This window comes from Onychostruthus taczanowskii, unplaced genomic scaffold (genome assembly GCF_017590055.1).
Source record: "Onychostruthus taczanowskii isolate IOZ18803 unplaced genomic scaffold, ASM1759005v1 scaffold4, whole genome shotgun sequence".
Lineage (NCBI taxonomy): Eukaryota > Metazoa > Chordata > Aves > Passeriformes > Passeridae > Onychostruthus > Onychostruthus taczanowskii.
In genome coordinates this window covers 24804907-24831616 of record NW_024501459.1, presented here as the reverse complement: position 1 = coordinate 24831616, position 26710 = coordinate 24804907, and the positions used below count along the sequence as shown (strand labels likewise).

The 26710-nt window shown below is 35.3% G+C and overlaps 1 protein-coding gene across 1 annotated transcript in view; it reads right to left on the bottom strand.

Annotated features, from left to right (window-relative positions):
* EMC2 (ER membrane protein complex subunit 2) overlaps positions 1 to 22347 on the bottom strand; it is a 30147-nt gene extending 7800 nt beyond the window's left edge. The window contains exons 1-7 of the mRNA XM_041412949.1: positions 22232 to 22347; positions 21509 to 21573; positions 17281 to 17366; positions 14469 to 14526; positions 3510 to 3595; positions 3279 to 3338; positions 744 to 825 (exon numbers count right to left, since the gene is read on the bottom strand). Of these exons, the coding sequence (XP_041268883.1) occupies positions 744 to 825; positions 3279 to 3338; positions 3510 to 3595; positions 14469 to 14526; positions 17281 to 17366; positions 21509 to 21573; positions 22232 to 22343 (549 nt within the window). The 5' untranslated portion in view covers positions 22344 to 22347. The remainder of the gene's footprint in view (positions 1 to 743; positions 826 to 3278; positions 3339 to 3509; positions 3596 to 14468; positions 14527 to 17280; positions 17367 to 21508; positions 21574 to 22231) is intronic.
* Positions 22348 to 26710: the final 4363 nt, after the last annotated feature.

Below are 26710 nucleotides of genomic sequence, written 5' to 3'. Positions count from 1 at the left end.
CACAATGTCTTTCATTATGTATTCAAAATAGCACACAAAGTTTAGAGGATTACTCCATTATTTTTCTATTAATTTTTCTATATATTAGACCAACAAAAAGAGATAAATACTAGAAGATATGTTTAAAGTCTTTCTAAGAGAAAGCTACTCAGGCCTTCAAGTTTTAATGTCAACCCAATTTTACCCATGTTAACTAAACAAATTAAACCCATTCTAAGCAGTTAACAGTATAATTTAGGAAAAAAATAATCTGGAAAAAAAAAGACAAATTCAGATGGCTAAAACCTTGAGCTAAAACTCCTAACTTTACCTCTAGCATTCACCTTTCTTCCACCAGTGTTCCTTCAGCAGAATTTCGTATGTGGATTCCAAGATCTGAGTCCACAGTAACAGGCAATACATTTTAAACTTCTAGGCAGCATTCTTGTAGAAAAGTTTAGCTTCTCAGGAACTTAATTTGAAAAGTGCATAAAAACTTCAACAAGAAGAGTTCATTTAAAATTAGCTTTTATCTTGAATAATTCCTCCCCTAACTCTTATATTTAGCTTAGTCACACTGTGACTGAGTCACTGAGTATGAAAACACAGTTTTCAGAACATAATCAGTTCTATGAGATGTTAACATTCTCTGTGAAGTCTTAAAATCTCCTAGGGAAAAATTAAAGAAACCATTTTCACCACTTCAGTAACATAAAAACAGAAAATGTAATCAAACATAATTGATTTTTTTCTGAAATACCTACTTCAGCATATTGTTGACAATATAAGTGGTTGTGTGGATTAGTCATCATAAGCTCCTCTAAGCAGAAGGCTGCCTTTGCATAGCTGAGGAATACAAAAAACAGTGACAAAATGAAACTCGAGTACACAGCTCTTTGCTTCAGTTTTTTTACAGCACAATACAAGCCTCACTTCCCCCTCCCCCATAAAATCACATGATTCACAATTAATTTAAATGGTTCATTTTAAAATAAAGTTCAGAACCAAGTTACTTTTTTTATATTATAGACAGGGGAAAAATACCCAAAATCTAATGGTCTAGGTATAACTGGAACAGCTCATGAAAAGCATTTAATACTAATCTCTTATTAATAAGTGCCATTTTTCATCAGCAGGAGGGATGAGTAAAAACAAGTATTACGTACTGTAAGACACTGAACTGAAACTACAAAATAATTCCTTTTTTTCCTAAGAAAATTCAACTATCTGAAGATTTATAAATTCAGCTACTGATCACAGCATTTACACTGTCAATTAACTTTACCTGCCAACAGTCAACCACAGAATTGAGACAAAAAACCAACATACTAAGAACAGTTCTAAAATGCAAACAGTCCAAATCAATGTATGAAAATAGCATCAGACCTCTCAAAATGGGCAAATCCTTATCATTTGAAAAGGCTAGTCTTTGAGTTCCTTGGTGGAAACTTTCAGAAAGGATCAAGAAGTCAAGCTCAAAATGCAGGTTTATTGAGAAGAATCTTAGCTTTGTAATCTTTCAAATAATAGAACTGTCTGCAGAATTTGCATCATTTAGTGATATGTGATAGCACTCTTGCACAGTTTATGTCACAGGATTCCAAAATTCAGAGATACAAGGTTTATAATGACAGTGTGGGTATATATTTAATATCGCAGTAAAAGCAATTTAGCAATTATGAGACCATATTAAGCCATATTACCTGTAAAATCTTGTATCCTAAAATAAATATGTTGTGGTTTACTTTGGTGCATGTTATGATTGTCATGTATCTGTATAATTTATTAATCTGGAGATAAAAGGGCAGCCACCTCACTCTCCAAAAGCAGAAACCAGAGTCCTCATGGCAGAATAGGGTAGAACTGAGGACTGTGCAAACCTTGTATATCTACATGTGTTTATGAACAAAAATGAGAATGGTGATTTCACAAGCCCTGTGACTTGTAACCCTGATAAAACATATAAACTGATGAATTATCTTCTTTTTTAAAACTTAACTTTTAGTTGCTTTTAGCCAAGAGCCCAATTTTTCCCCATTATCAAAATAATAATAATGATGCTTATGGAAGTACAGTGAGGACAGTGAATTCTTTCCATGAACTGAAGTATTGCATATTGCTTTTTATTGGAATTACAGACCAAAACAAATACAAGCAAAAGCAATTTCTTTCTTGGGTTTTATTGCACAATTTCATAATAAAGATTATAGCAAAAAAACCCCAACCCAATAATGGAATACGTATGTTTGAACCACTCTATCACTCACTTTCGTACTGACAGATTTGACAAGCTTAAATATCTTTCCAGCCAATTTTTTTTTTTTTTTAGTAGCTATTTTCTTGGAAAAGTGGCTGGTAGATTTCCCTAAACAAATGGAAGCCTGGGTATCAAAATTCCAGTTTATTCCTGAAGTCATCATTTAAAAGAGTTTAATAACTATTTTCTTTGAGAATGGGGTGCAAGGAGAGGTGATTGGGGAACAATTCTTTCCTCACGGTGAGAATGGCTATTTCTTTCTTGACAATTTGATTCTTTTACCACCCTCTCAAAAGGAAAGAAGGAAACAATGTGATATAATTCAGGCTGGCTTGAAGAACCAAAGAAAGAGGGGAAAGAAAAGATACGCCTTTTGGTGGAGGTTTGAATTAATGCTGTGATATTAGAAAACTTGCACTAAGGCTTTGGTGCTAATCTTCTCACACTGGGATTTCCTCCTGTCACTACAGCAATAACAAAAGCTAACAAAAACATTAAATATCCAATAAGCCAGTTACTACAACATTCAGCATTCTTGATCGCATTGGGTTTTGTACCCAGGCGACCAGATGCCTCCAACTCTGGATCCATGTTTTGCTTTGTGGGGTTTTTTTTAAAGGTTACTAAAAGTTCTGGGAGAGGTAGGCTAAAAGAAAATTGGAATATCGCTTGCTGTGATCAATTGATTTTAGAAGTAGAGAATTTAACACCTCTAACAAGTAAAATACACAACTTGAACAAAAAATGATGGGAAGTGTTCTCTGCTGCACTCAAACCACTTCTTCTAAACATCAGATTTTTAAAAACTATTAAAACATACAGGTAATTAAACAAACTCTTTTTGTTTGAAAAACAAATGCCTTCTTAAAGTATTTGGTAGCCAAATAAGCTTGGTAATTATTTCCATTTGAGGCCTAGTATATTGGAAATGAGACAGCATACTTTGTAACACTACTCCTTAAAAAAAATTACTGTGGTTTTTGACTTACACAGAGTGGGTTTCAAATTAACATTTTTTATGCAGACTTAGCAAACAACTTACTCGTGTTCATTGATGTAAAGTTCTGCAAGTTCATGCCAAGCTTCTTGGTCACCAACAAATCTGTATAGAGAATACAAGAGAGGGGAAAAAGGAAAAAAAGAGAGAATGTGCCAGGAATTCTGTAAATGACTAGCACTGAAGCAAAAGAGTAAATTAAATGCAAATTCCACTTTAATTAAAAAGATTTATCAGAATAGCAAAACACAATCCGTATTCTTGTAAGACACTCACTGTTCCAGATACTCATTCAGCTCTCGGATGGCCTCGAGATTTTTCCCCTGGGCTTTTCGAATGGCAATCTTACGCTTTCTTGCTGCCTATGGGTTGACATTAATAAAGGATTAGGCCTCATAATTCCCTGGGTTTTTGTAAGGAAAGCAATTTGACTGTGCAAATTATTATCTCAATACCAGTGGAATTCCACTGCAGAGACACTGCTAGGTTGAAGTTTATAAACATACCCAATCACATCCCACTGAGAGACTGAAAACCTCTTCTTACAATCACATTATGTATGCTTTTCTTTGGAGGCACAAACTGTATGCATTATTTCATTCAAATAAATGACTGTCCAGATTCTGATAATTACAAAACAGCAGGGGATGCTAATCTTCAGCCATTCCAACTACCCCCACCTTGTCATTCACAAGATCTATGACTGTAGAGGAGAAATGGTGACTGAGTCCTAGAGAATCCCACAGCTGCATCTTGGTTATCTCTGTATAAGAATGGCTTTCAGCCTTTATAAAATATTCTTGTTGAAGTGCTGAATGGCACCTTTAACTAATGCTAAATACACACCAATTCCCTAAAAAAGTCTCTCATCATTCTTGGTGGCCAAAGTAGGCTCTGCAATGTAAAGGGAATACAAAATCACTATTTCAATGCCAAAAATTGAGCAGTACTTTGATATGTGGGTAGAAAATGTACTTCAACTTAAACATAAAAATGAGTTATAAGAATTATAATGTATTTAAATTTTATTTGTATATAAATTTAAAATGTATTTATAAATTTATTTATGTATTTATGTATTTATAAATTTCTAAATTTAAAATGTATTTAAAGTCCAGAAAAGTTGTCAGAGACCAGAAGGAGGAAAGCTATAGAGGACTGTAATAGCTGATTACTCTGTATTTTAATCCAATATTCCAGCTTCTGAATGATGCTGGTTACAGTTTTCAGGACCCACAAGGATCTTATTGAGTCAACTCTTAAAACAATGGTCCTTACAGAGATCAAACCTGCGACCTTGATGTTACCAGCACCGTGCTCAAACCAACTGAATATCAACATACACCTGAGGTGTGATTCAAAACAAAGGAATCTTCCCAGCTGGGAGCAAACAATACACCTCAGCCAGCCTAAAAGTCATCAGATCAGAAATCTGACCGAATGGAAGGAAAACACAATTCCAGCAGAACATAACTCAAAAAAGGAATGCCATCAGCCTCCTTCCTTGCCTCTAATCCCTGTGCTCCTGGGTGACCACAACCACTGTGATCAGACATGAGACAACACACAGTCTGGTGTCCATGATATCAACACGCACACATATCTCTTGTTTGTAATTTCTCCATGAGATAACATTAAAGACAAAAAATATAAAGCACACTTCTCTGGTAATTAAGTCCCACTGTTTATCCCCTTCATAGCTCTCATTCCATTTATCTTCTAAAGAGTTTATATAGTTGGAAATCATATTTTAGAAGCCTTGACAGGACAACTCTTCTACAAAATATTGAACAATTTAAATCTTTGAATTTCAGATAGCTCTGAAATCACTTTCTTCATGATGTACTCTAAATTCACAGTCACATATACCCTACAAGAGTTCTTGTGTATTCACAAAACACTTTAAACATAACTACTCTCCTAAATAATTTTTTATCCTTTAATCCATTTGAACAAATCAATTGCTTTCCAAACAAGAGAGTGGTAAATTAGTTCAAGCACCAAAACAGAAAAACTAAAAATGCTTTAGACATTTAATTAATCTCCTTTTAATTCATCCCCTTTATCTCCCTCACAAACACTTATTCAATGGAAATTCAGTGAAAACAACTCAAGTGAGGAAAAAAATTATTTCACCCTTCTGACTAAATGTAAGACACAGACAGAGAGAAGACTAATCAGAGGCCAAATTAGAACACAACGAGTGTAGTTTCCACTGCTTCTTTGTCAAACTGCAACCTGTGAAGTTACATACATCATTCTACTTTTACTGGGAGACATCTGGCTAAAAGCCATAACACGAAATTTTAACTGCTGACACATTTATTACTGTAACAATAACACACTCCGTATTTTATTTTTGCTTTTCTAAAATTAAAGATAACAGCAAAATTAAACTTATTTTCTTTAAATTCAAAAAGAATAATCCCACATGCTTATCATGCTGCTATAACAAACAAAACAAAATAACACCACAAAATAACAACGAAAAAAACCTCAACCAAACCATTGTTTGCTGTCACATTTTATGGAGTTCTCAAAGCTTTTGTAAAGCAGGTCACCCCCTTCTATGGTGGGAACACCAGGGCAGTGTTAACCCACTACCCAAAGCTGACATTATACACAGCCCAGTGACCTGCCCACTGAGCCTGAAACATGAAAAGAGGAAAAGTGGGGATAACAACGTGCACAGCCAAAGGAATGCATCAAGCAATTACAGCCTAGGAAGACAGAAGGATTTTTGCAGGTAACAGACTATTGACTTTTTAAATGCAGCTTTTTAAATGCAGCTCTTGGATTAACAACTCGGTTATTTTCTAAATTTAAAGAAATTAAGAGCCTGATTAAAGTAAACCCCTTAGAACTAAAATAATCTATTAAATATATAAAATCAATCAAAGTATATGAAGACTTAATTTGCAATGGCAAACAGGAACAGTCTACATAAGTCACTCTTTTCTCTGTTTCTAATGCAACTCCTTCAACTGTATCCAAGTCAGTCCTCCAAGAGAGTCTGGAAACAGTTTTTTTTCCATAGCTGCTTTATTTCTTAACCACAGCACTCACAAGTAACATAAATCACAGGAGCCTCAAGACATTAATTTATGAAAAGCTACAACTACTTCTAGTCACAAACATAAACTGATGTTTACCTATAGTGAGCATGTAATCTAATGCAATCAAATAACAAGAACAAAAGCATTACACAACATATTCTGGCAGTAGTATTTAGGAATTGAATGAGTTACATTTACATTCGACAGAATCTCCCTGCTGCACCAAATCCCAAGAAATTTCCTCAAAATTACACTTTTATAACTTTTAAAACTTCGTTTTTTGGTCTACCTTCCTATCATCAAAAATATAGCAGCATCTGGGCTTGGAATCTGCACTCTCTTCACCCTCAAAATGCTGGGAGATAAGTTTCTTTACAGAGAACTCCCAAGTTTACAAAAGAGAGGCTCAGCCACTCCAAACAGTGCCAACATCTTGAAAAAGAACAAAACGTTGTCTAGTAGCACAGAATTTCTGAGAGACTTTTTAAAAGCACTGTAAAGAATTGAGTGAGGATGTAGAGGTTTTTTTAATGCTGATTCTAACTTTTTCCATCACATGAATAAAGTCATAAAGCCAAGAGATATGCACAGAGGTTTTCAGTAGATCTGTGATTCACAGGATTGATATGGTAGGTGAAAAAATGAAGACATGAAAACAAACTACTATTGCTTTTAATGGTATTCACAAACTACTCTCCTGTCTGACTCCCTATTCCTAGTTTTTCTTTCAATCATGAAGTCTATCAGTTTTTAAATAAAAATAAAATTCAATAATTCCAGTAGTCAGTATGTTAAGAAAAATATATACAAAAAGGCCTGCATTACAAACAAAACATGGACCACAATTTGTGTGCTGTAAACTTCTAATTCTTGTTCTCATTTATATTGCTCCTGAGCTCACTGTGTGAATCAGCTTAAGTGCTGTTCTGTGAGCTGGAGCTCACACAGTTTCCTGAGCATCCTGAGGACAGCAACATAACTAATAGCAACTTACACTCGTAGCATCAATTTTTCTTTATTCCCATACAAATTAAACAAAATGCTTTACTGCACAGAACCACTGCCAACACTAATAACCACTTTAGCATACAAAAATAGTTATTTGTTAAGTAAAGCCAGACTCACACCAATTCTTCAGAGGCTTTACCTAGCATTTATACCATATTTCCTATTTTTTACCTGCCTTACAACCAGCTAATAAAAGAAAACCAGACTATTTCATGCTCCATTATGCTAAAGGTCCTCTTTACCAAAAACATCACATCTCAAAACACAAACTCATTTTTAGCAGACCTATTGCAAGATACTAAAAAACTGCAAAATGCAGAGTATAAATTTGTTCAATTATTAATTTCAAGTCCACCAAGAATATTCTTGAAAAATTAGTTTTTAAATACAGGGACTTGAAATTATTTTGAAGTCTAAGTCTACTAAAATAGTCACAAACAATTACATTGATAAAGATTTAGAAAACAGCATTCAAGGGGTACATTTCATTTCTTCACATCACAACAGTAAGACTTTCTAGAACAAGCCTCCACAAAAATTTACTCAATCTTCTTTCTCCTTCCACCTTAAGTAAAAAGGAAAAGGCAAAACCTCCAGCGCTGCAACAAGATCTGCAGCATTTGACCACGCAGATACTACGACACAGATTTCCTCCTCAATTTTCCAGAGTTTAAAGCAAAACACTAGAATAGTTACTGGCTAATTCTGCAAATCCCTAATTCTTTATGGAAAGATATATGCATCTTAAAGAAATACTTAAAGAATCAGTATCATATGGAGTAAGCTACTTCAGTATGTACAAATTTATTAAGGAGTGAACCTTTCTCAGTTATTTCTTTTAAAGACTAGTTATCCTCAATCTGGCATAAGAACTAATCCTCCATTTGCCATGATTCTTTTTAATTAGCATTAGGTAGACTCAAAATGAAGTGAGGACTTGAACATTTATCAATTTCTGCATTTCATTAGTAAAACACACCAAGAGAGAGTCTAACATTGCTCTGAATTTCATGGCCATAAAGAAAGTATTAGTAGGAGAATTTTCAGCGATTGAGACCTCTATGAAAGAAAGAATTTCTTATCTGTATAACTACTACAGCATTTAACAGATTATATTTTTCATCTTAAAAATAATGTTTTGTTTCCTTTTAACATTTTAGAAAATGTGTATTTGATCTAAGAATTTGATCCACTGAAACATTTTCCCTCAAATTGTAATATGCAAATCAAAACAGAAGTGTAAACAGCTACAACTGAGATACAGGGAAAAAATTACACGGATGTCAAAAAAGCACATAATCAAAACCAGCACATAATCAAAAACAACCACAATAACAAATTTATTCCTACCAGAATTCAGACTTTTTTCAAAGTTAGTCATGCAATACAGTTAAATCTTGCAAACCCATGCAGGCACAGAACTACTGGGTTAAAGCTGCCCTTTTAGGGATAACCTCAAAGCAAAACGTAACTTTTTGTATCCCATAAACAACGTATAAAGTCTAACACCAGCACAGAGAAAATTGGTAGGAGCTTCACAGGCTGGAAAACTACAGCCTGGAATTGGAAAACATGAAAAATGTTATATATCAACAAAAAAGTAAGAACAGTTTACACAGAGGAAAGTAAGGCTTCCCCTATCTAGTGGAGTTCTTCAAGGAGTCGTTAAGTGTAGATGAATAAAGATCCATGTAAAAGTAATCTTTGACTTAAAATATAATTTCAACAAGATGTCTCACCTTGGAAGCTGAAAGCTCTGAAGGAAACTAGAGTCATCAGAGCCTAACAAGAGAACATCTTCACAGGGATAAATAAGTCAAAAGATATAAAATAGAGAAAAAGAGTTCTCTGCACTGAGAATCCCAGAATCACCTGTATTAAAAACCACTGCCCAGCACTCTTGATAAGAGATCTAACACGGGAATTAATAGTGACGTAAAGTTAAATGTTGATAAGGATTTATTTAAGTATAAAGAACAAAAGACAAGTCCAAAAATTAGCATTCACAATAACGAATCATAATGAATACTTTTACCAGCACAATAAAACGACCCATGAAATTTAATCTACACAAATGGCTGCATACAGGGACAAACAATACTAACTTAATGTACACAAAAAACTGTCTGAATTCGTCTGGCTAGGAGGGAGATACTGGACTTGCAATAAACAGTTCTATAAAACATCAATTCAGTGTACAGAAACCATCTTAAAAAATTCAAAAACCCTGCCCCAAAAACCCAAACTGAAAATACTGTGATATTGGAGTTATCAGAAAAGAAGAGACACATCAAGTATCAGAGGAGACACATCTATGGCATCACTTTGTGATTTTTAAGTCCATAATGCTCCTGCATTTTTAGTACTGACTGCTGTTCAGTCTTCTCACTTCTCACCCAAATATATGAAAAAACACAGAAATTACACAGAGAACAGCAGCAGAGTTTTAAGGCACAGAATGCTAACAACTGCACATTAGGACTTCTTAGCTTAGAGGGAAGAAAAGTGCAAAAGATCACTATAGTGACGAGCATTAATAAAGGGAAAACAACTGCTGACAGTAACAGACAAATTCAGAGGCATTAAATAAAATTGTTGGATTGAAGGTGTGGGAACAGAAAAAAAAAACAAATGGGAGAGCTGCACAATCCATTAAAAAATTACAACATTTAACTTCTCAATTATGTTGTAGATGTAGGCATGGCAAACTTCAGCAAGTTTAAAAATAAGTCTATGCAGAAATTTCATGAAGAGCTATTAAAAACAGAGCCAACACTTCTGGCACAGGAAAACTGCAACATGAAGATGAATAGAAAGCGGCAGAACAGACCACAGCATACTGTCATTGCCCTGCTCGTATACACTTCTGGTATCTGCAGTAAGTGAAAGCCAGACCCAGGACAAGTAAAATGGACTTTTACCACAACTGCAGTACAGCTGCTCTTCTGTTCTCAAATACTTAATTTCACAGAGACAAAATCTCCATCAACATTTAAAAGTGCTATGCACACAAAACATGGGACAAATGGTGGAATGCACTCTGCCCTCTCACTTCACCAATCATGACTGAACAAGAAGCACAAAAACCCTGCAATGGTAAATGATGCTCTGCCAAAAGCAAAAAACCCATTTTTTTAGGACCACATAGTGCATTCCCAGCTTCCCCAGCAGTTCTCACTGGGGACTAACTGAAGTAGCAGCAACAACTTCACAACTTTCACCAACTCCACCCTGTGTCAGTCAGTGCCAAGCTATCTTTTTCAACTCCCTTTAAAACTATCACTGTACACACCTATGTTTAGGTCTAGTTCTGTCTTTCCTGGCAGTGTGGCCAATATATTTAAGCAAACACACATGTCACCTCAGAAAATTCTGCCCATTAGTAGATGCTTCATTTGGTGAGCAGTTTTCCTTTTTGCAGCTCAGAGCATCCTGTAGATAAATGTACAAAGCTGCAAGATCTTCACAGGAGGTCCCTGTTAAAAATGAATTCACAGCCACTGCAGCAGTTTTAAGGAATGATCACAGTTCAGATGATAAACAGAAATCCAGTGCTCAAATTCAGTGCTCATTATTCTCATGTTATTTAGTGAAGACAAGGAGGTAGGGAAAGAAAGGTTACCTATGCAGACTAGATGGAATTAATGCAGAAAGATATGAACTCAGATATTCATGGTATATAACTGCTGCCTATTTACATGATACTAAGTACTGAGATAGTGCTCTGAATCCTTCTAGTATTCTGGATTCCCAGAGGTCTTCAACCACCTCCTTTGCCTCTTCTGAAATATGTCCAGCTCATCTACAAAAAGAATCTCAAAGTAATAAGAGAAAGGGTAACTTCATGTGACCATATGCATACCCTTTTTCCTGCCCACTCCTATAAACATTAGAGTTGATGAGAACACTGTCTTACTAGAAAAAATTTAAATTCTTCATTCACACAATTATATTACTAAACCCACGATGGTAATGAGATTATCCACATGTTCTATGCTAAGGAAGCAGTGTCTTGCATTAAAAGCTTAGCTGAAATAGTGGCAAGAAAGAGCTGAAGAATTATCCTAATAAAGACTCCAGATTCTACGGATTAGAATTACGGCAGAACTTTGTGCCTTATCTCACTTTCCCCTGGTAATGACCAAATGCTCTGTAATCTTCTTGATGGTTGAGCTGAATAACCAAGAGAAACTGCAAGTGCACTAGGATGACAGTGGAGCGGGTTAGAGACCAATTTAAGACTTGAATACATGGAACTCAATTTCCTTAACAACAGGCTTCTCTGTTCTGCTGAACAGACCACCTCAAGAAGAGCCTGACTGATAAAAAATATTTAGCTAACTAAAGGTTTTCCTCCAAAGCAGAGCAGGATAAGGATTTCTCAGTGAAATACATAAAGAGCAAAAACAAACAAACAAAACCTTTCTACCAACACTACTAAAAAAACCAATGACTCCCTTTTATTTTGTTCTGAGAAACAGAATAAACATTTTATCTGAAGATCTACAAACAAATCAGTTACTGTTCAGCATCACTATAAACATTTTCAATTGGACACTACATGAAGTTTTAATTAATAAAAGAGCCCTATGACAGAAAATAATATGCAGCCTTAATAAGAAGAATCTGTCAGCTTGACCTCTAACATGCCACCATTTCAACCAAAACAGACAGGAATGGAAAAGGTTCTAATCCTTACCCTATTGAAATGTATGCAAGCTATGCATTTCACAAGAGTCACATTTCATTCATTAAAGTCTTTAGAAAAGAGACTATGACTTAACATCTACATGCTTTGAAAAATGAAACAAAATCTGAGGAGACATTAACACTATTCCATTGTCAAATGCGACATCTTTTTCAGAAAGTAAGCGCAGAGTGAGATAAAACTTAGAGATGATCCTATTTTAAAAAATAAAGACTATTTTGAATTCTACCCTAAGAAATTAAGTAATTACTGTTAATGTAATTTCAGCAACAAAACTTCACACGAAAGTGTAAATGTCCATTACATAATTTGAGTTCAAATTTTACTTTTTATAATGGAAAATTCTGCTATGTGTCTAAAAGAAGTAATTTTTTGGAAAAATCTTTTTCCATGCTGCTTTTTGATCAGTCAATGAAAGCTATGATTTTTACATGAATTGTGTGAACAAATGTCTATGTTTCACTTAAAGCACTTGCCAAAACATTTAATGCATATAAGCAACTCCATGTGTCAGCAGACCAGAAGAAATTTCTATAAAGTTACGTGAATGCCAAGACAAACTCAGCAACAGTTGCTTTTTTAAAATCTTGAAATATTTATTTTCCTATAGCAGCCACATGTGTGCATGAAATAATTAACAGGTAAGTGACACAAAGAAATATACACATGACAACTTAGCAAAACTTTTTACTTAACTTTCACTCTTGACATGCAAGCCTTACCCAACCAATTCTAGTTATATAGCAAGGAACTGGCCCTTGCATTTAACATTTTTCAATTCTATTATTAGAATTAAGAACTTCAACCACACAACTGTTCTAATATTTACAACTTATGCTTCTAAATATTACAAGTTTAGGGATCTTTATGAATTGTTTATGGAAAAAATTCAAATAAAGAAACAATCATGCATTTTACTTATTTAAATACATAATTTTGTTTTGTAATGCCATCCAACAAAGCACACAGGTGACGTTAACTATGTTGAGATGAGCAAAAAGTAAAACTGCCAAAAATATGTACTTCAAAGATCTGTGGTCCATGCAAGTCACTGTAATAGGATGCTCCATTTTCCACTGGTGTCAGCAAATGGTCATAAAACATGTACCAAGGTGACCCATTCTGTCATTTCACTGCAAATGGGTTCCATATTGGTCCAACATGACTCTGAAGATTTAGTGTCAAACTCTTTGGGCCATGCAGTGATAAAATCCACCATTTACTATGGACACTGATGCATCTTGTGCTCAAAACTTCTTGAGCTCAAGCTTCTACTATTTCAGGGAGAGTAAAAAAGAAGAGTGAAGAACTGAAATAGTTCCTTTTACCCTTGCACAAAATCTGTGAGTTCTAGCACTGCTAACAGACAGACTTTAACCTACCACTGTTGTCCAAGTGCTTAGCTTGGTATTGTTTCCACATTTGTTGCCTCAAAAATAACTTTCTGGTGTTTGGGGTGTTTTTTACTGTTGCTGCTTGCTTTTTAATTTGTTTTCTGGGGTTTTTTAATTGTTTACTAAGTTTAAGGGATGGCACATGATCAATATCCAGCTCTGGCATACCCTAGTTAATCCCAGTTATCTATGTTTCTGTGGGTTTTCCCCTCCTGAACAGCAGACCACATCAAATAAACTGACCAAGGAAAGGTATAGGTTCAACACACACCTAGGAAGATTTACGTGAGATTGTCAAAATATCTGAAATAGCCCAAGTATTACATTCACACCAAAGTTCACCCAATAGACAGCTCCTCAAAGTCAAGTAACACACCCTCAATGATTAATAATTTTTTGATTTTCCAATAAATAACTATGTTATACAAAATCTGAAACTCCAGCATTTCTTCATATATCAAGTTTTATCCTTGTAGGAAAAAATATCAATGAAAATATATTGCTACAAGTTTCTCTAGACTTCCATTTTGGCAGCTAATAGCTCACAGCGGCTTTTACAAACAGTATTCAAAAAATGCTTAGAAGAACAGTACAGTCTGTCTCACATTTTGTTTTATACAATTGGCATGCTTTATGCATTTTGATTCAAGAGCTAGTAAAATGGCTCAGACATGAATCAAAATAACTGCTATTCAAACACTACCTGAGTGTATTAATAGTTAATCCTTAAGTAAGATTACACATTAGGAGCACAGAAGACATGTGACAGACTATATTAGTCTTTTAAATACTCTGTATTCTGGGAAATGAAAGAGTTGAAAGGCCCAGCTCTAAACACTACTAAGACTTCTGGAAAGATCAGTAGTTATAATCTGCCTCCTAAAATCAGTGTTTAAGAAGGTATTGCATTACATCTTCCCATCATGAAATGGTAACATTGGTTATTATAACAGAAAACTAAAGGAAACAAATACAGCAATACAGACACAGATTTTTCCACACTGAAACAGAAAATACAGTCACAATTTCAAACACATCAGTGCAGTTTAGAATTATCTTTTAAACTTACTGTATTAGTTGAATCTTCTTGTAAAATTCTGTCATATAACTGGATAGCATCATCATACCTATACAAAGAAATGACTCACATTTATTTCTGCTAAGAACTTCTGACTTTTTGACTCTCATTGCAATAGCTAATAACCCTCCTGCATTTTTTAATACTGAAATATACATATACTAAGCACACTATATTTATACAAAATTCCTCTGAGAGTGGTAAGTATAAACAGCAGTCTTTTTTGTCACCAATTAAGAAAAACACATGGAAATTGCTTCATGAAATACCATTTCAGCAGCAACTTGTATATTTTACACCCAGTATCTCATTCTCCTGCCTGTTCTCTTTGTCTACCCAATAGGTTCAGCCAACACATCCCTACTCCCCCTTTTCACATCTCCCAAGAAACAGAAACTCCAAAACTTGAAAAGCCATCCAAAATAATGACATTCCACTTCACTGTTGTAACTTAAAACTTAATGTAAAGTTCCTTCTGTTGTGACTTTAAAAAGTATAAGTAGCTGCACACCAGAAACTGGAAAGATTCCTATAGGAGTCTACCACAGATTATAATATCAATCTTTACAGAAAATGTCTTCCACGATTTCCAACTTTTTTTATTTGTTTATCAATTAATTCTGTTATCTGAAATGTGCTTGAAACAGGTTACTTCAGGTGCTATGGGCACTCCAAACCTTCTGGGAAACAGCTCTGTGTGTTCAGTCAGCTGTGTACATGGCCCCAGCAAATGAAATAACTCAAACCACATTTCACTACACAGCTGTTGTGCTATTGCCACAGAACTAGGGCATACATTGTGTCTTCATGTGTAGTTTGACAAGCAGTTTGTTAGAGATACCACTGATTGACTTCTGATGCTCCACATTCCTTACACATCACCTCAGACACTCATTTACATACTTGCACTGCTCCCTAAGCACTGCTGACACTAGCATAGCTCAGCTGTCCACTCCAGCTACTCTAAGGTGTAAGAACTACTGTGAAAGGAAGCACAAAAGCAGAAAGAGCAGAAGGCAACTGCTACAGAACCGAGCAGACATGCTGTAAAATGCTGTATTTGTGCTCTCTGTTAGTTGCTGCTTTGTCAAATGCATTTTAGAAGACTGAATCTGACGGCCATAATCCCAGCTTCACATGGTGAAGTTCCAGAAAGTTATTCTTTTTATGAGCAAGTGTCTACAGGGATGTCTCAGTCTATGGGGATGTTCTTCACTGTTTCCTTTTCCTGTTTGGGAAAGCAGGATCGTCCCTAGATCCTACAGTCACTTGGAATTTAATAAGTAGTTCACTTCAGTTGAAGCGAAACATGATGCCTGCAGCCTAAATCTTTCTGGATTTCTTTTTTAGTTGGGGGAAAACAGACAGGCTCTGCTGGGGCAAGGCTTAGAGAACCTGCAGATGGGTTCCTGTTCAAAACAACCCCAAGCTGAAGCCTCTTTCTGCTCTGACTTTGAGAGAAAACCTACGGACATGAAACTTCGGGTTTTGTTATTTTCTCTGCTCCTTGATACTCTGATCTCAATAGTGCTTCACTGCTGAAACCACACATGATGTTTGTGCAGCAGTTATCTCCCACAAAGATCAGGTCCCATTCAGTAACATCTCTAATGCAGACACATAAGCCTAAAGGGAATTATGACCCATTGTACTTCTGAATAGGTTTCGGGAAGGGGGAAAAGCTGCTGTAATTCTCTGTCTTCCTACCCTATATAAAATGAAGACAAGAGAGCTTAGTTTAATGGAAATTCTTCAAAAATATGCATCTTATATAAAGTGAGTGTGAAACAGAGCATCTGGCTGCCCTGAGACAGCTCCTGTGAATGGAGTCTATTTATTCATTCTCGTTGATCCAAGCAATGGACACTTATCAGTGCTTCATATCAAATACCATTTTCAAATCTAATTTTGCAAAAATGTAATGGATGAAGAACATATGCTAAATAAGTATCTTTTAAAAAAGCATTTAGGCTGTACTTCCAATTCCTTTTTATCAAGATGGCCCAAAGACTCCAAACTCACCAACTCTGTGCAAAATGTGGCATGGAACAGATTTCCTATAATTCAAATGCACTGGAAGGTGTCATTCCTAACACCCAAGACAAGTGCTATAGAACAGAATGTTGACAACAAAGATGTATCCAAGGAGAAATGTGCACAATAAAGTTAATCCTCAAGTCCTGAGGTCATTCATTTGGAAAATTGCAAAGTTTTGATCTGTTCATTATTTTAGTAATTTCTGTTGAACTTAGTATGTTATAACCCTTTGACATGATATTTCAAAAAGGTCAGCCTGATGTTTATGTTCAGCCATTCTATTCCATTTGTTTTTTGATTTGTTTCTATAACAAACTCTATAGATTTAATCATTTTTAAGTTCATCTACCTACACTCAAGAAACAAGTAATAACGAGTAATAACGAGTACAGAAGAACAATTAAAGCAAAAAACCAGCTGGCACTAGTCTTCATATGCTGCCATAGCTCTCTGAGATGAAACCTAGGCCTTAGAGAATTTGCCAAAAAACTCTGCAGTGTTCTACTTTATAATGGCTTATGCTGTGAAGTAAGAGATCCTTCTGATCTATGATCTCTGATGGGAAGATTGCAAAAATGAAACACAGTACCTGCAAAAATGCAATACAGATGTCTAAAAATCTTAATATGATCATGCACAATGTTATTTCCTATAAAGAAACTGCCCAGCATTATTTTGCCACTTTGCAATGGCTGAATGCTTTTTTAAGAAAGAGCACAGATTTTTTTCAGACAGAAAGTACATTTTTTTTAAATTCAGGTTTTACCTTTCCATGGCTTCAAATCTCATTCCAGTTAATCGTTTAACTCTGTGGCTCCCAGGAAACTGCCGTCTCAGTTCCTGAAGACAAAACTATACAAAGAACCAAAAATACTATTGTGAATATAATTATCTTCACAGAAGCTAGAAGAAGAAAAAAACAGAAAAAAAAGGCCTTCACTCATAATTCAACTACCTGACATGCCAGTTCCGAGTAAAAGTAAATACCAATTTTTGAAACAAGCAATAAAAGGCATTGACAAGGTTGGAAACTGAAATTCTGTCTGTTAAGATGACTGATTTTAAGAAGTATCTTCCATACAGGGCATTAGATTGTCAGGCCCCCTTGGAAATAGTTATTTGCCCAGAAAATTACAATCACCTACTTAAACAGCTTTGACACTATTAAAACTTGAATTCTATTTAGTTGCCCCACAGTAACACAAGGCAGTAAAAAAAAACAAAGACAGTGAAAGCTTAAGTGATACTTCTTCAATAAATGGATATTTCACAATGGAACAAACTATGCTAATACAATGCTCTGTGTTTATTTTTAAAATAAAACTTTGTAATCCAAAGAAAATGTTTGCCACTGGCTTGGGTACAGCCTGCTGGCAGAAGAGGCATAATTTTTAACTCCTGAAATCAATGAGACACCTGGGTTGGATAAAAAGAATTCATCATAGGCAGATTTTTCTGGATTAGCAGAGGACATTTGGAAGAGGGACTGAGTCACAACTTCCCCACAGCAAGCTAACTCATAACCATATCATGGATGTGGCTAAGTAGCATTGTGAAGTTCCTAGCTGACTCATGACAGTGGGAGGCAGGACAGTCTATAGGCTCTCAAAACAGACCAGTGGTGTGCATCACATGAAAAGCTTCACACTGAATCCTCTTCCAGGCACTTATTTGTGCAACTCAACTTAGAAACTTGTTCTTCAGACATAAGGTTCTAGCAGAGGCCTATCTACATAATCTGTTTCATCTCATCAAATCCACTGGTCAAAGGACAAAGTACAAATCAGTAACAATTAGTAGGATCCCTCTTTGTTTCTGTAGATAAACAGGTTGCTAAAGCACATCCAAGAGGAATATTCACATCCCTCCCAGATGCTAAGAAATAGAACAGAGAAAAGCAACAGTGACCAAAGTTGTGATGCTTAGCCTCAAGCAAGAACAGACTATTTTCATCACAATCAACTTAATTTGCAATGAACCAAGATCCTTACAGTGCAATTTCACATAGAAAGGCTCAGGTTTAGCACAGAAATTGCTTACTGGCACTTTGAGTGATGTCTAGGAGAACTGCTGTTGCTCTAGTCATAAAAAACTACATGCACTTAGCAGCATGTTACGTGGTGACTGAACTAATCTCTGACCATTCTAAAGAGACAGGAAAAAGTTTTATGTCTCTAAAGAGACATAAAACTCCAGAAAAAGTAGAACCCAGATAACCTTGTAGACTTTGAAAAGAACTTTTGCATACAATAAATCCATCATGTGGTCTAGTGATCAGAGAACCCTGAAGGATTGTGATTTTTATAAACACACGTACTATTTTTCTCAAAAATAACAGTACAAATAAAAAAAATGTAGTATTTACAACACTAAAGTCCACAATCTGTAGATGAACTTTAAAACTAAAAAATCCTCATTGACAATATCAAAGTAGTGCTCAAGTGGAGGATTAATGCAAGAAGAGAATTGTTCACATTAGATCTCACTACACAACCATTACTGAACCAAACAGAACAGTCCAGGGGCCAAAATAAACTCCTGTAGATTAAGCTATCAGACACAGTAAAGTGACAGGAAAAGTCGTAGGAAAGTCATGAACAACTCACTGTAACACTGATAAAACCAAAAGCACATTAATAAACTATACCAGCTATATCTTCAAAATGTTCTGGACTCAGCAGCACTGAATGTCCTCTTTTTAAAATGGGACTTGTAATACCCATAATAATTTATTTTATTGAGGACTGGTTTTGCACCATGTCACAAGTAATGTACGTGTGACATTGTCTCAGAATTTTCTGTTACAATGGCAAAGACAATTTGCATGTGAAACTTCAACTCGCACTTCATTTGCCTTCTGACTTTTTAAACATCAGACAAAGGCAGAGAAATGTAAACCTGGACTTCAGCAGGTAGAACACTGATAATGCAAGTGCTGCCAACAATACGTGATTGCACTAAACCACCTGTGTGAACCAACTGGCTGGCTGCAGCAGGGGCATGCATTACACATGGGTTTTTGGTGCAGGACAGAAAGGACAAAGTAATAATTAAGGAAAGCAAAAGAAAAGACGAAAGTCAGAGAAATTACTCTGAAAACTACCTCAGCTTCTCATTTGGAGTAGATGATGTCTATCCCCCCCACAAGCAAAATGCATCCCAGCTGTCAAAATCTCACTGCTAAAAAAACAGAAGAGCCAAAGCTGTTCGTCTACTTTGGAGCTACAGCTCTAGTAAAATGCCACAGATGACATTAACCTGTTCAAACTAACTACTTATTTATAATAAATAAATAAAATTTTTAAAAAATTAAATCCCTCTAAGTTTCCACCTGTGCTTTTAATCTTATTTCCAAGCTGTATACAAAATGCTGCATTCTCTCATCTCAAGCAATATTCCTTAAAGGGCACAGGCACTGAAATCTAAACTCCCTGCCAGGGTTAGTAAAAATAAAGAACGTTTCACAACTGATCTTTCAACACTGGCTCTGCCAACAATTTTGTGAAAGTCTTCTTTAAAAGACCCTGAAAATAAAGACCAAATCTATTTTACATATAAATCAGGACACAGAAATGTATTTATTTAAACAGTAAGCCTATTTGTTTTTGTTTAAACAAACAGCTATACTACAACAGTACTTTCTTCTGAGGGACAAAAGAGAGGGAAGTTCAGTGGGTTCACAAGTTCAAAGTCTTGTACTACATTTTCCAGTATATTCCATTTCAAGATATATGTGTATATATATATATGGCCAGATAACCCTGTCTAGTTCTGCCTCCCTTCACCCCCCTTGCATTAAGTTTTACCCAAATGACATCACACAAACCTCAAAGATTTTATGAGGTATTTTGTCATCTGACAGAGAACAAGGCACTGGAAGAACAGTTGCAGTGAAAGACCTGGAGCCCTGAAAATGGCTTTTTACTTAGAGCAAGCTCAAGTCTGATGGCTTTCAGGGCACAAGGTAAGCCTTTGTTTTCTTCTGATTTTGGCTTTAAAGGATCAGCTAAACTGACTCAGTTGTTTCGTTTGTTTGTTTCAGTGGCTTTTTTTGTTTTCAATTTAACAACCAGGTTACAGTTCAAATAAGTTAATTCTATCTCAATTGTTATTTATATCATTCAAATAAATTTGCATACAAATTGACTCAAATATCCATTAACAATATTTTTATCAACAACCACCAAATAACTTTCATTGCAATGGACTTTTGGAGGTCACCTGCCCCAAATTCCCACTCAAAACAGAGCCAGTTTCCAAGGGTGTGCAGAGCCATACCCCAATCTATGTTTAAGCATTACCAAAGGAGATTCCACAGCTTCAATGTGCTATTTTTCATAAAGCATTCACTAAATTTTTCATAATATATAAGTGGAATTGCCTTTGTTACAGCTTATGTCCCACATTTGTCTTTTGTTTCACACCTATGAAAATATGTGCCTAACTTCTTTATACCTTCCTTCCCATCAGTATTCAAAAATCCCTTCTTGGCTTTCCTAAGATTTAATACAGATCTCCCAGCCTTTCATTACACACCATGCAGTCCAGCTCCTTATTAATCTTGAAGACCTGCTCCAACATGTCAGGGACTTTCTTTCAGGGTAGCCAACAGGATATATAATATATGTAAGATGGGTCATTTTACCTCAAAATATTCAGAAAACCAATATAATTTGAGAGGATTTCAATAAACAAACACTCTCTGTACAATATGGCAACTTCAATATTATTCTTGACCTTTAGCCCATACCAGAGTAGCTGTAAATATTTTCATGGCTATTGGAAGAGATGTGATCTGTCTAAACAAAAGTTATGCCTTAGAGGAGGTAAGTGGTGGCAGTTTCTTCATAGCTCTGCATTTCTTGATAGATATTCTTTCTACCAGTTCCAGCTATGGAGTTCAGAATATGTTGTAACGTCCAAAAAACTATCTGGAAGAGACACCCAGGATGAATACACAACAGTGTGAAAGGAAAGTCAGCTTGAAAACTTACCAATGCCAAATCATCTCGACTGCAGTCCAGGGCAGCAATCATCACCTGTTCATAAATTATCCAAACTGGACACAAAGAGACAGTAAATGCAGATAATTGGTTTGGGGTTTGTTTAAGATAGTAGGAAGCACCTATCATGTAAACAGGATTCATTAATTCTGTCTGTATATTTTCCCCCTTCTACTCCCACTAATCATGGCTGAAACACGAACAAATTAAGAAACTGCTGAATTAATCAACAACTTATTTAAGCAATTTAGCACTTTCAGTGCTAAATTGCTTAACAAAGTACTTTTTGACATCTTGAAAAGCAAAAAAGCTCTAATTCTCTATTTTTCCCAAAATCATAACTGCCATGTTCTAGACAGATCCCTGTGAGGACTTGCTTCAATTTCTGTCACAGAGTTGAAGAACAGAAAATCATGCAAATAATATCTCTGTAACAGTTTCAAATGAAGTTTTCACATTGATGTCTAAATACTAATATAGCAAGCTAACAGTTCTATCATGTAATTTTTAAGGCTGTTTTCACTGCAGCCCACATATGGGAAAGAAGTAAGCTCTTGGAATTCTGGAAACCTATTAGACTAAGAAAGCAATACATACTTCATCAACATCAGCACATACTAGAAGACAATATAAAGGCTGTTAACTAAAATACAGACTGAAAAAACAAAACCAAAACAGACAAGGGAACTTTTAAAATAGTGATTGCTTACTTACTGTCATCTCCAAGTTTAGATGCATATTCATTAATTAACTCTTCCCCAACATCCACTATCTGTTCACTGTTTCGGTAGTTTTCTTCCCTCCATTTCCTCATTTTATCACGCATATCTGTGGGCAAAGGGAGAAAAAAAATTGAGATTTTCAGATCGTAATGGCGTTTGAATGTGCACGTAATAGATAAGACACATCTGAAGAACAGGATTAAAGAGCAACAGAGCTAAGAAAGTGACTTCTACTAAAATTAAAAAACTACTAGAGAACAGATGTCTGAAACCTTATTACTCACACTGTGCTCATGCTCTAACATTATCAATTCAACTTCTAAGTTAGCAGTCTCTCAGGACAATAATACATGAAGTGAAAAAAATTGTATACCTCTTTATCCAATAAATAACAAAATTTAACCATTGTTAGGTAAAATAGGCTACACGAGATTTCTCCTGAGTAGTTTCACCCATTTACAAAAAAACACTAAAATTGCATTTCTGCTATAGGTGAATAAATTTTCACTTGAAATTTTAGAAAAAACATTAGAACTTCCACTCTGAAAGGAATCTACACATTTCTAGAGAAAGGAGCTCCAATAAAAGTACACATGGATGTGAAGGCTTTCTACATGAGGGAAGTGTCCAGAGGTATAAAAAATATCAGTTTACCCTAGGCAACATAGAAATGACAGTTTATTTTATTATAAGGATTTTTGTTCCAAGAGTACATTTAAGATCTCCAAGAGAGCAGGCATATTCATCAATGCAGCTAGAGAATGCTACCTTGCCTGAGCTTTATTTATCCTCTAAACCAGGAAATTGCTAAGAATTTGATTTTATATACATATACATTTATCTAAGTATAGCTGTTCTATACACAAGAACGAACTTTGAGAAAACTTAAGGCAAATAGTTTTCATTACTAGATAGTGGCTTTATTAATAAGAAAGTACCAGGATAACTCTTACTAGTATTTTTTTTTTTAATTTTACAACATCTGGAAAAACAAATACAGCAATAGAACTAAACACTGTCAGTTTTTCTTGCACTTCAAAACACAGAGTTAATGTAAATGACAGTTAAAAATTAAGCACTAGAAGTTGTTCCATCTACCTGAAGTGATCTCGGATCGCTCATAAGACTCTTATTGTGCTACATTTTGTGTTTTGAAATTCAACCAAAACCACCACAGGGTTACATTTCATATGCATGGGCAAAGTTAAATGGTTCTAGACATATGATGGTCCCTGGAAATTCAACGTTAGACGGCAAGAATGTGAGTGAACACAAACATTCACAAAAGCTGACAAGCTAAACGCCTAAAAATAAATAAGCTGTCTGATTTCCACCCACTCATTTACTTGGAAATTATCAATGCCTTCATTCCAGTGTGATTCCAAATGGAACAGTGTCTGAATTATGTATTAACAGAAGGTACATCTACCATTCATCACACAAGTCCAACATTTACAGCAATGGAAAAAAACTTCTAGGATAAAGAATAGAACATCAACTGATGAATGAAACATTTATTGATTTTAGAAATACTAAATTTTATGTAAAATGTAGAAGAAAGAAAACACTAAGAACTGCAGTAAAATTATACAAGTCTTTTTACAATGTTGTCAAATAATGAATTTTTTACTAAGAAATCTATCAAAAAGTGTCACACAATAATAGTATGAGTCTCGGAGACATAATACAAGGCTGGAGAGACACAATTACAGATTTTAGAAGAAAAAAACAAGTGAGATAAGGAAATGTCAAAAATTTAATTAAAACTTCTCCTGTCACCTATAGGCTGGTGCTGAGCAATTGATACATTTGTTTTAGATTCGGGTTTTTCTAAATTGGCACCCATGGCATGTGTAAATCACAATGTTACAAGGGAGACACTTGGGACAATGTTTACTTTTGCCCAAAACCACGGAAGCTAAGAGACACAACCTGTGTTTCATTTTTGTGTCCAGTAAGGTGTCAGTTCATTTGGCCTGAACAACCAGATATGAAAAAATCCTCCTATAATTACCTACACTTCCACTGATGAACTGGATCATAGTTTTCAAGTCCTTGAAATCTAAAAGCACCTGATGAAATGAAGGAAATTATCACTTTGGGGCAGACAGAAATTGCATACTCCAGAATGTCACATTGGCATATTGCTGCTACCACAGCAGTCGCACAGGGACCCCGCAGACGTTATATTTCCAGAGCTCATTTGTATATTGGTATCTCTGTTACAGACACCAAATCTTCACCCACAGCCCACCTCTGTGCACTCTCATCTGCAGGCAGAGGCACAGGTGTCACGCTGGGTGCTGCAGATTCTGCCTCTAACCCCAGCAATTCTGCTGTCTAAAGGGCTTCAATTAAAAAAAACCCCAGCAGATCACCTTTGCCTGCTGTAATCCCATAAATCCATATATAAAATCCAGAGTAAACTGACCTGACCCTTTGATTACAACTGAAAATTAGAAATAGCTAAAATGAGAGCAAAGACAGCACAGAACAAAACCACATCAGAAACAGCTAATTGCACATAGATTATTACAGAGATGAAATGGCAGATGTGTCCTATTTCCTAGAGACTGGCCATATATACTGAATATGGATTTATTTTCTAAGTCATAGAAGGGGAGTTTGTCACCTAACATTAAAGACAGAAGTGCTCGGTTTTTAAATTAATTCATAATTTTCTGGTTTTGTATATAACGTGTTCCAAGATACACACATTGGTAAACTTCATCTTATAAAGCATTTTATGATATTTTCAAAAATGACAAAGAGTTTCTTGAAAAAAGTCTCACAAGAACACGATAATGAAAACTTTTAAAGTGCCACTATTGAAGGAGTGTAATTTTTAATACAGAAAATAGCAGTACTAATTTAATGTTACAGAGAACTTAAGCAAGAGGCATTCAGAGCTAATAAATATGTAAAAAAAATACTTCTTCATTTTTTAAATTTATATCAAAAGAAAGCTAGTTTAAAGAATATGCCATTCCTTTCTCTTTTTCATTTTGATAACCACTTAAGAGAATTATTGACTGAAAGAAGAGTTGCCGTGACAGCACTCAAAGATCCCCAAAAAGCTCAGCAGTGACAGCTGAAAGGCACTGCTTCCCTTTAGCAGGGCGTGATGTGTTTAACACCATTATGCTGCTGTGCAAGGTTAAGAAAAGAAAACCTGGCTCATTCTGTCCAATTCTGACAATATGTCAGATGCATTTTCTGTGAAAGTCAATTGTTATTTTAATAGTTCTTGAACTGCTGCCTGTGTGCAGATTGTGCTAATTTTACACTTGTGTACTCCAAAACCTGCTCTTCAAATGAAGTTATACAGGTGTTTGCTTTTTTAAATATTTCCACTCATGGGACAAATTCATCTTTAATGTATCACTGAAAACATGATAAATATTTATTCTATGAAGTTCTACATAACTTAAGAAGGCCCTAGTAAGAGGTTACACATCACCAGGTACCAAGTGATGTGCAAACCTGCTACATCACACTCCTTGGCTACACAGACAGTTTTTGGTTTCCTGTCACTCCAGAGTTTCTAATTCTTTTATTTATGAAGGAACCAGGAAATATGCCATTTTCTCCAGAATAATTAGAACCAGTATTAAAAAAAAAAAAACAAAGCAGCAACATTACACCTTTGTCTCAAGTAATTAAGCTTTACTGTGAAATATTATGTTACATAACAACATACAAGCTACTCTTGCAATAGCACAGTATTCTGTGGTATTGGATCATCTAAGTCCATTGAACAAGACCAAAAAGTTAAACAAGATGTTTTCCTGCTACACAGATTTCCAAACACACTTAAAAGCTTGAGATACAGCAACAAAATAAAGAAAGAAAAAATAAAAACCACAGCTCCAACACTGGAAAACACAGTTATTTTCAGTTATCTTTCCTAACCACCTGTACCATGCATGTACGTAAAAAAAATTAACCATGGTTAAACTTCTACCTCTGTATCAAAGAATCTGAGTGAAAAGCAAAGCAAGGTACAGACTACTTCATTTGTTACATGTTATTCTTTCCTAACCTTGAATCATAGATTCATCTTTAAGCAATATGTAAGTATAAAATGTCTTGTTTAGAAAGGCCTGGGTATATAAGGACATATGAACCATGCACCTGGTTTCACATAAATTAGGCATTTTAGGGGGATTCAAAATGAGCTACATAAAGTTGCCAGAACTGTGTTCAAGTTCTTTGCTAGGAACTAAGTCACAACACTGTTGGGATCTCCTCATCCATGAAAAGCTACATTGCACTAGGATCTGTTAAAGCTCACACAGAGAACAGAGAAAAGCTATCTTTTTTAAGAAGAGTCCTTGCATGGTCTGTTGCAGGACTCCTTTTTCACTTTACTTTACTCTTGCAATAAAGAAAAAAAATACAGAATTTTACAAATGTGTGCTTCCAAAGTGGAGACAGTCCCCTGTACCAACACACACCAGCCTTTCATATG